Source organism: Marmota flaviventris, chromosome 16 (assembly GCF_047511675.1).
Source record: "Marmota flaviventris isolate mMarFla1 chromosome 16, mMarFla1.hap1, whole genome shotgun sequence".
Classification (NCBI taxonomy): domain Eukaryota; kingdom Metazoa; phylum Chordata; class Mammalia; order Rodentia; family Sciuridae; genus Marmota; species Marmota flaviventris.
Genome location: NC_092513.1, coordinates 47,208,126 through 47,220,860, shown reverse-complemented (window position 1 = coordinate 47,220,860; position 12,735 = coordinate 47,208,126). Strand labels below are relative to the sequence as shown.

The 12,735-nt window shown below is 42.6% G+C and overlaps 1 protein-coding gene across 1 annotated transcript in view; it reads right to left on the bottom strand.

Moving 5' to 3' along the window:
• The window catches only part of Npc1 (NPC intracellular cholesterol transporter 1), a 48,751-nt gene that overhangs the window by 4,509 nt on the left and 31,507 nt on the right, over positions 1-12,735 (bottom strand). Inside the window, exons 11-21 of the mRNA XM_071602854.1 lie at positions 12,485-12,587; positions 9,009-9,198; positions 7,314-7,496; positions 6,484-6,598; positions 4,721-4,848; positions 4,477-4,617; positions 3,517-3,606; positions 2,937-3,127; positions 2,450-2,565; positions 1,696-1,825; positions 20-220 (exon numbers count right to left, since the gene is read on the bottom strand). Of these exons, the coding sequence (XP_071458955.1) occupies positions 20-220; positions 1,696-1,825; positions 2,450-2,565; positions 2,937-3,127; positions 3,517-3,606; positions 4,477-4,617; positions 4,721-4,848; positions 6,484-6,598; positions 7,314-7,496; positions 9,009-9,198; positions 12,485-12,587 (1,588 nt within the window). The remainder of the gene's footprint in view (positions 1-19; positions 221-1,695; positions 1,826-2,449; positions 2,566-2,936; positions 3,128-3,516; positions 3,607-4,476; positions 4,618-4,720; positions 4,849-6,483; positions 6,599-7,313; positions 7,497-9,008; positions 9,199-12,484; positions 12,588-12,735) is intronic.

The following is a 12,735-nucleotide window of genomic DNA, read 5'->3' as shown; positions in this document are numbered from 1 at the left end:
ATAAAAATCCACATTTTACCTGTATGGGAACACCCGGTAATTACTGCCCTTCGTGCTCATGGTTTCGGTGATGTTACTGGCCACAAGTCGGGCTTTTTTCATAGCATCAATAAAGTCAGCGGAGGTCTGCAGCACGGTGTGGTAGGTCATGAAGTATGTGGCTCCGATGCCAGTATTATTGCCAAGGATGTTAACTGCTGAACTGTAAGCTGCATGTCCCCTGGGAAAGAGTGGGTGTCAGAGAGGCCAGCCTTGCAAACTGGGCAGAATCTGAGCACTCCAGGCTAAGTGGAGTCACCTGACCAGGCTCAGAAGCCAGACACAGTTGTACGCTTCGCAGATGAAAAAGGTGTCCTGATGAGGGAGTGCAGAAGCTCTGGCTTGTTCTCGCCCAGACTGGCTTTTCTTTATTGGTGTGGTTTCTCTGGTGCTTGGTAGTTATTGTTTTTCTATCTGATTCTGCTCTTAAACAAACATGCTCTGATATGGAGTTTACTTAGTGCTGCTGTCTAACAGGAGGCAGGGAAGGGCCAAGGCCTGCCCTCGACCTCGGCCTGCTGCAGTTGGCTCTGAAACCCTGGCAAGGTTCCCTCACCCAAGCTTTAGCCTCCAGCTCTGCACCACCAGCACCAGCGCCACAGGCTGCAGGCCGGATGGGCAGTTCTGCACAGCGGGTGCCCCCCAGCTGCCTTTGTTACAACTGAGCTCATCTCAGCTGGTATTATGTAGGCCAAAGCACTCCGGAACCAAGTTGCAAGACTCATTTCTCTTTTATTTTTAGGGGCAGTCTTCCTGTGGGACCTAGTATAGGTTTTAAAACACAGACACGATACACACGATTAACTGATGTGACTCAAGTAAAAAATGGATCCTTATGAAAAAACAAGTATGTTCAGTTAAACTCACATACATGTGGATGCTCGTCTTCCAACCTGCAAAAATTTCCAAATCAACCCCCAATCTTCTTCACTATTTCCAAGTCAGATATCCTGCACTGTGGGCAACTGGCTGGATGGGGAACGAGAAAGCCCACAGTCTCCTCTACGGCCAGGCTGGCAGGGAGCACGGTGGGGCTAACCGAATCGAAACCATTGTTTTTTGTGGTACTAGGGATCGAACCCAGGGGCGTTCTACCACTGGGCTATGTCCTAGCATTTAAATTTTTTTTTAAATTTTAAGATAGGGTCTCACTAAGTTGCCAAGGTTGGCCTTAAACTTGGGATCCTACTGTTATAGTTTCCAATGTCCCTGGGATCATGATTATGCACCACTAAACCTTGATCTGGGATAGCATTACCAAAGCAAAGGCATGGTCCCTTACACCCATTGGCACAAGTGGACAAACCAAGTTCATTCACACTCTGAAATACTGGCATGTCTACCCTCTCCCTCCAGTCCCATTATAATGTGCACAGAACCAGCACCTATCTGTACATCCAACGGGACAGGACATAGACAGCAGCGTAAGAAACGAATCACAAGCCAGGAGGAAATCTGCTGAAAACAGACTTTTTTTTTTTGTTTTTTTAAAACGTGTCTTAAGTTTCTTTACTGCCCGTAGGATTGGGACAGGATGGGTGAGGGTGGAGAAGATGCCCTTTCCTACCAACTGTCTTAACCCAGCCCTCATTTAGTTCTCCATTACAAATTAAAGCTGCAGCAGACGCTTATCTGACCTGACTCAGCGGCACTTACCCTTTGCCACACTTGGGGTTAGGGTTATCAGAGAGAAACATGGGCAGGAATTTCATGAAGTCTCCACCCTGAGGTCTCTGTTTGCCCTCCGGAGTCAGAGGCCTGCAGCGGACGCAGGAAGGGTCAACCACTAGCAGAAACAGAGGGGGAACCAACTGTTAGAAGAATGGGCCTGCAGATTTTTTTTTTAAATTAGAGACTGAATGATTTTCCTGAATCTTTCCCTTTATCCAAAAGCTTCAGTCACAAGTGACTTTCATTGTTTAATACATTTAATACACAGCTTCATCTTAGGCGGACCATACAGCATTTCCTGCCCTGGTAGGTTTCCTGCTTCATGGATGACAACCTCAACTGGTATTACGAGAGCCAAGGGCTTCCGTGTTCCCATTAAGAAAATTCTAGGACAACCTCAACACTTAAAAACCACCAGGCAACAGTGACAAACAAAGGCAAGCATGCCTCTGAGAAGCCAGGGCCAGCAGCCACTCAAAAAAGGCAGAATGAGAAGCCTCATGTGGGAACCAGTTCTCTGGAGTGACCTTATTTGGCCTGCAGCCCCGAGGAGGGCTCAGAGAGAAACACGTGGCATGATTCAGAGCGAATGACAGAGGAGAGGGACAAAGACAAAGGGAATGAAACCCGGAGCTGGCACAGAAACGGGCACACGCTGAGGCAAAATGCAAATGATTTGTATGTAATGTTAAAATTTTTCAGCAAAAAAGGAAAGATCTGGAGAAGGAGGTGAAAATACCTGAAGCATTGCAGAACTGGTCAGTGATATTGTAGACTCTACAGCAAGAAGACTGTGGCTTAACCCAATCAAAATAATCGTCAATCCAGGACGAGGGAGCAAAGCCTATCCGGGTGCTGGAGAAAGGGGAGGGAAAAAAAACAAAAAACAACAAAAAACCAAAACTGTTAACTTGCTGCACAGGGAGGAGTCTTTAAATTCAGTACTTTTCCTTGAAACTTAATATCTTTTCATCGCTTTATACTGCTATCAGTCAAAAGATAAACTACATTATAACTCAGTGAAAAAAACCTCCAAAGGACCAGGTAGCAAATTAGTTCTTTGAAAGGTTTTGCTTAGGTTAAATTAGATTTAACATATGTTTTGACTAAAAACATCTTTTCCAAGAAAGTCTATTTTCAGTGAGAAATTTCAGGCCCGAGCTGACTGGCTGGGAGCCCGTTCCTACTGCTTCTGCTGAGGCACATGAGGAGCAGGTGGTACTGACTAGTTGTCCAGTTGAGCCGCGTTAAATATCTGCTGCACCAAGGAATCGTTGTCACAGCCCATGCCGCCGCACACCATGTTCTGTCCCTGTAGGGATGTATAGTTGTGCCCTTCCTCCAGGACAAAGTACACAGGCGGACCCGCGTGCAGGTACTGACCAAGGGATTTGAAGTAATCTATGACGTAAGAGTCCTGAAAGAAAGACCAAAGAAGGGGAGAGAAAGTATGAATGATCTGATGGTAACTAAGTGAGGTGACGGTCACTGAGAATTCAGAGGGCACCAGCAGGCCGAGACGCCTCCAGCCTGGATTTGCGATTCTCTTCCTTGGGTTCCAGGGTGCTCCTCCTGCCAATCCCAATCAGGTTGGACCTCCATTCAATGGCTGTGTCCAAAGAGCCCAGAAGGTGAAGGTGGCCCACACGGACACAGCCTGGTGGCAGTTCTTATATCATGTGATCAACTGTCACCATCGCCTGCTGCCTTTGCACAGAGAAGCAGGCACAACGCCCATGTGCATTTACTGAAAACTTTACTCATTACCAGTTAAAGTAAAAAAATAATAATAAGAAAACATCTTACATCTGGCATTGAAAGAGACTGATCCAATCCAATTTCTACTTTGTTCAGGACCGCAATACTAAATGACAGGACACCCACAAATACGGCAATCTGGAATGAAAGTGAATTGTAAGATGGCAACTGTTTAATATAACAATGAGTTGAAGAAGAGAAATAAAATCAGTCTCTCTCCCTCCCTCACACACACAAAACAGGACTTTTCTTTTTCTTGTTTTTCAGTGCTGGGAATCCCAGTGGTAGTACATGCAAGGGCTCTACCACTGAGCTACACTTCAAAGCAGGACTTTTCTAAAATCCAGGGATAATTCCAATTTTAGCCTAGTACCCAACTGATACTAAATGTTCAAAAAATGTTAATATCACTATTGCTTTTTGCTGTTATGGGAAACTACCTTGTGTTCTTTTAGTAGAGAATGGTCACTATCTAGCAATGAGAGGGCGCACCAATGAGGGGTCTGGACAGTGATAGGACAGTTCTGAATCCTGACTACAGTGAAGATCATGGGACCCTGCACAATCTGATAATATCTCAAAACTACACACACATTGTGTCAATATCAAATTCCTGGTTCTGGGGTGCAGGTGTAGCTCCATGGTAGAGCATTTGTTTAGTATGTCCTTCCCAGCATCCCACCCCCCCACACACACAGACATGTCCTGGTTCTGATGTTGTCCTATAATTATGTAAAATGTACCACTGGGGAAAACTGGGTTCAGGAAACCTGGGTCCCATCTGTACTACCTTTGCAACAGTCTATGAGTTTATAATTATTTAAAAATAAAAAAAATTGACAACTCTATTGCTTATTGGGACTGATAAAACTTTGATAGAAAAGGATTTTACTATTTATACATGTTAAAGCTGTCAGCAATCTGCCTCTCGGGCTGTGTGAGTTCTTCGAAGGCATGAGATACATCTGTCTTGCGGGGAAGAAAGAGAAACCACAGAGGGGTGCATACCACAATGGGTCGCATCCAGTCCTTCAGCAGAAGTGGAGAGTAGGAGTTTTTGAAGAAGCGAAACAGGCAGCTTTCTGAGGCCTGGACACTGCTTCCATCTTCAGCACCTTTCACACAGCAGAGGATGTCCAGCCGATTTTTCTGAGGGACAAAGAGGAACAAAGGTCACAGAAAATACCGTCTGGTTCCTTCATCTAGATTTCAAACACATATTAAACGGACTGTAGCCCTGGTACCAACTTACCTCTTGACGTTGAATGTCTAATCCCAAGAGACTCACGAAACAGGTAATCTGAAGTAGGAAGTCAATGAAGACAGCCAATCCCGCAAACAGAGAGAAAGTGTGGACGGCTGGCATCACCGACAGGGCTCCTACAGGGACAGGAATAGCTCTGCGTCACTCCACTCACTGCAGAGGAATCTGTGCAAGTCACACTCATGTGGACACAAGAACATAAGGGGCCACATAGGCCTGACCCATAAGAAGGTACGCCCCGAAGTCTGCATGGCTGCCACACGGAAACTGGCAGAGGAACGGGGTCTAAGAGCTCAGAGCTTTTCCAAATGATGTCGGCACCAGACCAGCTGGGGAGTACACTCCGGGTCCCAGGCCCTATCCTGCTTAACCAAGACACAATTGCGTACTTCAACCCCAACTCTAATATATTTAACAGGTTTTCAGGCAAATTTATGTGCGTTACAATTTGAGAACCATGAAAAATAAGGCTATTTCTTGGAGTAACTTATATGTCTCACTCTGAGGAAGGGACTGTATTTTCCACCTGCTATTGTTTCAACAATGCTCGCCTCCCTGTGAAGTTACAGTAAAAGGGAGTTCACAATTAAACGAGAGTATTCCAAGTCAAAAATACCAGGGTAAGACTCAAACTGGGCCAGATATTTACTGCTTGGCCCACACTTCAGTGGTCCATTTTAGGATTTTAAAAATATTTCTTAATAAGTAGTCAGCATTTGGGCTAGGGGCATGGCCCTAAGGAAGAGCATTTATCTAGCTTGTACAAGGCTCGGGCCGGGGTTCAATCTCTAGCACTAAAAAAAAAAAGTAGTATTTAATGATGAGATAGTTTTAACACAAAAATCTAGTTTTGGGGGAAAAAAAAGAAAAATCAGACCTTGCAATCCTGGGCTGGCCACATGTCACTACTTCTATAGGAGGGACACTCTCACTCAGGGTGCCACAGCTTCCTCCCAAACTATCTCCCCAAGATCACTCCAACCTTGAGGCACAGTCTCAGCTGCTAATAATATCCTTATCCTTGCACGGGTTTTCTAATGACAAAAGTAAAAAGAACTTTTTCTTCTGCACCTGTGTCCGTCAAAAGGAACAATAAAGGCCACAGGTTTCAAAAGCACTCAGCTTTGTGGAAATGAGACTAACATGGTGACAGCATGTCTGTGTTCAAAGACTACCATCAATGAAGATCCTACAGTGTCCCTGCTGAAGGTGACCTTGGGACCATGCAGGCACTATGGTCTGTGACCCACAGACAGTATCTTCTCTGGGCTGATGGCTTCTAATCCACCCTCCTCTATTGAGGACAACTGCTTTTCTCCTCACTCACTACAGAGATGCAGCCGGCAGCCTGACCCGTGAGTCTACTTGGCGATGTCTCCATAGAAAAGAAGTATAGAAGGGCTGATTTTTTGTTCCAGCTTATCCCAGCTCCTCGAACTGAAGAAAGATGCATAAACCCCTAGGGGAGGCTGCCTCCCCAGTGAGTGGTGTGTACAGGAAGACTGTCTACCAAAACACAGCCAGAACATCCTGCAGGCCAATGCCTCTCATAGGAAAGAAGGCACTTGCAAACTGATACCCAAGATACTGTCACCAATTGTTCTTATTCTCCACTCAGTGATTAACTGTCCAATTATGGAATAAAAATGACAAAAGGAAGAGGCAGGAAGGGGCACAAATCCAAGTACCCAGCTCTTTCTATTCTCAGGCTCAGCAAACTATAGGACTGGTACAATTTAAAGCATAATTACCAAAGAAAAACGCTGAAGTCTCGCAAAAGGATGACAGGAACATACTAGGAGCCACTTCTCCTAGGACCCTGCCCAGTTGTTGATCCAGGGTTTCCCCTTGAAGACGTTCATCTCTCTTAAAAAAAAAATTAAATACGCAACATTAAAATTTCTCAATAAAAATGCCACCTCTTCGCTTCTTTGTGTTAATTTGATAATATAAAATTATTAGTAGATGATTAGCAGTATATCTAACCCTATAAACTTTGGTGGGGACTCCAAACTTCTTAGGTTGAAGCAGAGTATTTCTGAACCACTGCCCAGGTATTTAGGTGAGAAACCCAAGGAAGAACTGAATCTGTTATCACAAGAATACAGGAACACAGGCTGCAGGTGGCTGGATCCTTAAATGATGCTTCTTTTCTATGCTACTGACTCTCCACTCTGGCAGGGGCTTCAGGATGACCAACTGGGGCCACTTTCTACATCAGCGGGCTGTATGTTGACTCTGGGTCTTTTTAGTGGCGCTTAGAACAAAACTTTCATTCTTCTACACTGTGCTAAGAATTATTTTAATAAGCTGTGTCCAAAAGCATTCCCAAAATGTTAGCCCTTTTCGTGCACATGTGGAAAGATACTTTAAAAATCAAATTTTCACTTTACATCTATGCCACCTACCAAAGACAAGGCTGAAATTCTTGGTACCAAAATATCCAAGATAAAACCAGGACACCTGTGAGCCACAGAGGGCAATAACACAAAGCTTCCTCACTGTCTGCACTGACAAATGCCCAGCTGCTAACAGGCCCCCATGCTGGCATGGCACGCTCCCTGGGAAGATGAATGTGTACCTGGTAGGTCTGCACCAGGATGAAGATGTTGTCCACCCCCACAGCCAGCACCAAGAACGGGATGACTTCAATCACTATGAGGGTCAATGGGGTCCCCATGTAGCTGAAGATACCCAATGAGCAGGCCACCGAGCTCAACACGATCACGATCCCTGTGATGCCTAGGGAGATTTTAGAATCCACCTGAGAGGTGACGAAGACAAAAGTTGTCAGTTAGAGGAGGTTTTGCCCATTGATTACTAAAAGGTCCTCATTTTTACTGCTTTACATGGGTCTATCTAACCTAGAATTAAAAGTATAGCCGGGTGTGGTGGCGCACGCCTGTAATCCCAGGGGCCTGGGAGGCTGAGGCAGGAGAATTGCAAGTTCAAAGCCAGCCTCAGCAACGGTGAGGTGCTAAGCAACTCAGTGAGACCCCATCTCTAAATAAAATACAAAATAGGGCTGGGGATGTGGCTCAGTTGTAGAATACCCCTGAGTTCATCCCTAGTACCAAAAAAAAAAGGATAATTCCTAATTTGAGAGAGAGATGAAAAAACTTCCAGGTCTTTCCTAGTAGCATATTTCCTAAGCTCACATTCTTAGTGATGGAGTGGACAAATTAGAAAAAACAAACTAACAAACAAACAATGTGAAGAACTTTAGGATTAAGATGAAATAAAAAATTGAAACTGAAGAAAACAGATGCAAGAAACAGAACTGTCGTGTAATTAACACACAGCTTGCACCTGAGTCCCTCAAAAGGAACAGTACATCAATACATCTAAGTTTTCCTTTTTTTTTTTGGTTGTGGTACTAGGGATTAAACCTAGGCCCTCATATATACTAAACAAGTGTGTTACCGCTAAGCTACATCCCCAACCCTTTCTGTTTTGTTTTGAGACTGGGACTCCCTCAGTTGCCCAGGCTAGCCTCAGGCTTGTAATTCTCCTAACTCAGCCTCCGTAATAGCTGGGATTGTAGGCACACAACACTGTGCCCAGCTCAAAAAGAGTTTAGGACTTAATGAATTTAGAATAAGTAGAGGGGCTAGGGTTGTTATTCAGTGGTTAGAGTGCTTGCCTGGCATGTGCGAGGCACTAGGTTCGATTCTCAGCACCATATACAAATAAATAAGTGGTCCATTGACAACTAAAAAAATATATATATATATTTATATATATAGATAGATAGATAGATAGATAGATAGATATAGATATATAGTTATATATATATAGATAGATAGATATAAAAGAAAAGAATAAGTAGAGGCACCATGCATGGTAGTACACATGTAATACAACTTGGGAGGCTGAGGAAGGAAGACCGCAAGTTCAGAATCAGCCTAAGCAACTTAGTGAGACTGTCTCAAAATAAAAAATAAAAAGGGAACTGGGGATCTAGCTCAGTTGGTAGAGTGCTTGCCCTACATGCACAATGCCCTGGGTTCTAATCCTCGGCACCACCACCACAACAACAATAAAAAAATAAAAAATAAAAAGGAGACTATTTCTTGGTTCTGGGGATGTGGCTCAGAGGTTAAGGAGCCCTGAGTGCAATCCCCAGTACAAAGAAAAAAAAAAAAAAGACTAAGTAGAGGCTTAAATACAACATCATACCGGGCATTGCCATTTCTAACACACACATAACAAACACATAGGAACATGAAATATACACATAATACAATCCCCCCCCCCCCCCCACACACACACTTACCAGAAGCCTGCGACAGCTTTTGATGTGCCCCAAGGCTAGGGAAATATACAGAAACATGATGGCGTAGCTAATGACAACAGTGAAGATATCCCCATTACTTTCACGATTTAGTTCATCTTCAATACTTCGTTCAGTAGTGAAAGAAATGGTCAGATTTGGATTCTTGTAGTTTTTCACAAAATTAATAAACCTAAAGGATAAGCAAAATTTAACAGTTTTAGTTAAAACTAAGTGACAGATAAGTAAGAGCTTCTTTCCCAACTTTTAAGAGCAAAGGCCACACTTAACCTTTGCCCCGCATTAGGAGTTTCAACACTGGAGCCTAAAAGGTGTGAAACACCGCCACAGTCCTTGTCAAGCTGAATTCCTTTTTTTTGGTGGGCGAGATGCTGGGGATCAAACCCCAAGCATGTTAGGCAAGCACTCTGTCACAGAGTCTTGAACTTTCTACCATTTAAAACAGATTTGGAACAAGTTTAAAATAGGTTCATGTTCTGCCTGTGTGTGTTTTGTTTTTTTTTAAAAAGATATCTATATGGGCTGGGGTTGTGGCTCAGCAGTAGAGCGCTCACCTATCACGTGCGAGGCCCTGGGTTCGATCCTCAGCACCACATAAAAACAAGTAAAAGTATTGTTTAACTACAACCAAAATAAAATATTTAAAAAAAAGTAAAATAAAATTAAGGTTAAAAAAAGATATCTATGTGCAGTACACTTTAATGAACATAAAAATTCATTCAACAATGCAAAATTTATCAGAATCAGGCTGGGATGATGTACCTCAATGAGAAAGCATCTGCCTCGCATTTGCAAAGCCCTGGCCCAGTTTGACCCCCAGTTCCAAAAAAAAAGTAGCCCATCAGAATCCCAGCTGATTCTTGTAGAAACTGATAAGTTGATTCTAAAACTCACATGCAATTGCCTGGCTAAGAATAGCCAAGGCAACTTTTTCAAGAAGAGAAAGTAGGACTGGCACTTCCCAATTTCAAAACTTCCTAGAAAACAATAGTAATAAAGACACCATTATACTGTCACCAGAAGAGACACAGATCAAAGGAACAAATTTTTGAGAGTCCAGAAACATGCCATGTGTCAGGGATTAATTAATTTTTGATAAGGATGCCAAGACTCTTCAGTGGGAAAGAAAAACCTTTTCAACAAATGCTGTAGGACAACTGGGGAGTTACAAGAAAAAGGATGAACCTGGACCCTCACCTCACACAAAAATTAACTCCAGGGATCAGATTGCTGAATGTAAGAGCTAAGACTATAAAACTCCCAGGAGAAAACACAGAGTAAACCCCCATGTTCTTGGATTAGACGATGGTTTCTTGGACATGACACTGAAAGTCTGAGGCACTGCGGGAAGCCACCCGTGAATTACTTGAGGGTCTTCTCTCAGTATGGCAGTCAGGGAGATTTTAGGTTTAACCTTGGGAATGATCCATGGCTCTCCCACACAGTAGATTGCCCAAGGCAGGGACCTTTATCTCCACTCTACTAGGAAGGTCCCTCACAGAAGCTGTGGAGATGGGCGTAACCTGTTGGGAATGGACAGCCCACCTTCTACCTTTTTGTGAAGAACATGTTATGGGAAGCCTTTGGTGTTCCCTGATATATATAAAGCAAGCGCAGGCTCCATTTTGCCTTTTTAGTATAGAAGCTCGATCTGTATAATCGGCTAGCCCACCCTGCCTCCGCTTTATGAAAATATTTTCTGTGTCCTGCGGTTTCTAGGTCGTTCTGGTTTTCTTAGGTTTTGCTTTGTAGCCAGCCCATTCTACCAAGGGCTGCCCGTGTTGGGACAAAGGCAAGAAGCCAGAAAAGAAAAAAAAAACAAAAACTGAATCTCTTCAAAATTAAAAAATTTTTGTGCATCAAAAAAGCAACAACCAAAAAAAGACCCAACAGAATGGGAGCAAATATTTGGAAGTCATATATCTGATAAAGAATATATAAAAATTTCTTACAAATCAATAATAAAAAAATGGGCAAACCATATGAATAGATATTTCTCCAAGGAAGATGGAGAATTAAGTACATGAAAAGATGCCTAAAATTTTTCATCATTAGGAACATGCTAATGAAAACCACAACGACATACTACTTTATATCCAGTAGGATGGCTAGAATCTAAAAGGCAGATAATAACAAGTGCTGGCATAGAAGTGTGGAAACTGGAACCATCACATACTGGAAAAGAGTCCAGCAGTTCTTCAAACAACTAAAGGTAGAGTTACCACATGATCTAGCAATTCTACTCTTAGATATATACCTAAGAGAAATGAAAACTTATAAAAATATTCATAGCAGCATTATTCATTATAGACAAAAGACAGAAATAACTCAAATGTGCATCAATTGATGAATGGGCAAATACATATGGTAGAACTACATAATGGAATATTATTTGGTCATAAAAAGATGTGAGAACGTGGATGAACTTTGAAAACGCGCTAAGTGGAAGAAGCCAAACACAAAAGCCCACGAAAATGATTCCAACCATATAAAAGTCTAAACTAGGAAAATGTATGAAGACAGAAAGTAGATTAGTGATTGTTTATAGCGGTGAATGAAGGATATGAGAAAAGGTAGGTGACAGCTAAAGGATACAGTGTTTCATTCCAAGATCCAAGTGTTCTAAAATTGACTGTAGTGATGGTTGACCATATGTGTGAATACACTAAAGCCATTAAACTACACTTCAAATGAGTGAACTCTATGGTTTATATCATCTCAATAAAACTGTTTTAAAAATTGTGCTGATTGGCACATATCTGTAATAACAGCTACGTAAGAGGCTGAGGTCAGAAGATCCTGCAGACTGAGGCCAGCCTGGGTATCTTAAGCAAGATCCTGTCTCAAAATAAAAAAAGAGTGGGGGATGCAGCTTACTGGTAGAGTGCTTGCCTAGCATGTGCAAGGCCCTAGGTTCAAACCTAGTACCAAACAAAAAAGTACAGAAGGGTATGAAGAGTTAAAGTCCCCCATCTTCCTGACACTTCTCTTGCCATGTTCTGAGAGGTTAAGAACACAGTTAAGTTTTTCAGGCCATCTACTTGAACAGTTTATATTCATGAACCACATGAACAGCTTATGTTCATGTAAATATGCTGATTACAGCTTTTACTAGATCTGGAATCATTTACTTACCTTGTTCTCATTAATAAGTGCATAATATTCTACTGTACCCATCCCTCATTGCTGTACAGTGTGCTCCCAATTTTGCTGTTAGAAAAAAGGCAAGGTGCATTTGTGCATGCTTTGCCTTCCTGGGTAAGAATACCTGCTTAAAACATCTATTTATATGTAAGTATGTCCAAAGATTTCTTCTGAGCACAATTCTTAGCAAGTGAAAAATATTACATATCTTAGAACTCATGTTGGCTAAGTTAGAGAATGAAGTTCAAGGGCTTGTTGCAAATATCCAGCTTCACAAAAAGCAAGGACAGTTTGTTTATTCAATAGTGACTCACTCTTTTTCCCAGGCCTGGGCCCTCTGGAGCTTCTCTGTATCATTGTAGTAATTATTGACAGGGAAGGTAATCACGAGAGCAGTGGCATTATTGTAGTTTTGATCTAGAAAGGGAAAACGTGACATCAAAAAGCAGATTATGAGCATGTAGAAAATCAGATAAATACAAGGAGGAAATCACAACACAGTAGCTGATCTGATTTCTCACTGGAGACAAATGGAGTCTGTGCTCTAAGACCAAACAAGAAATGG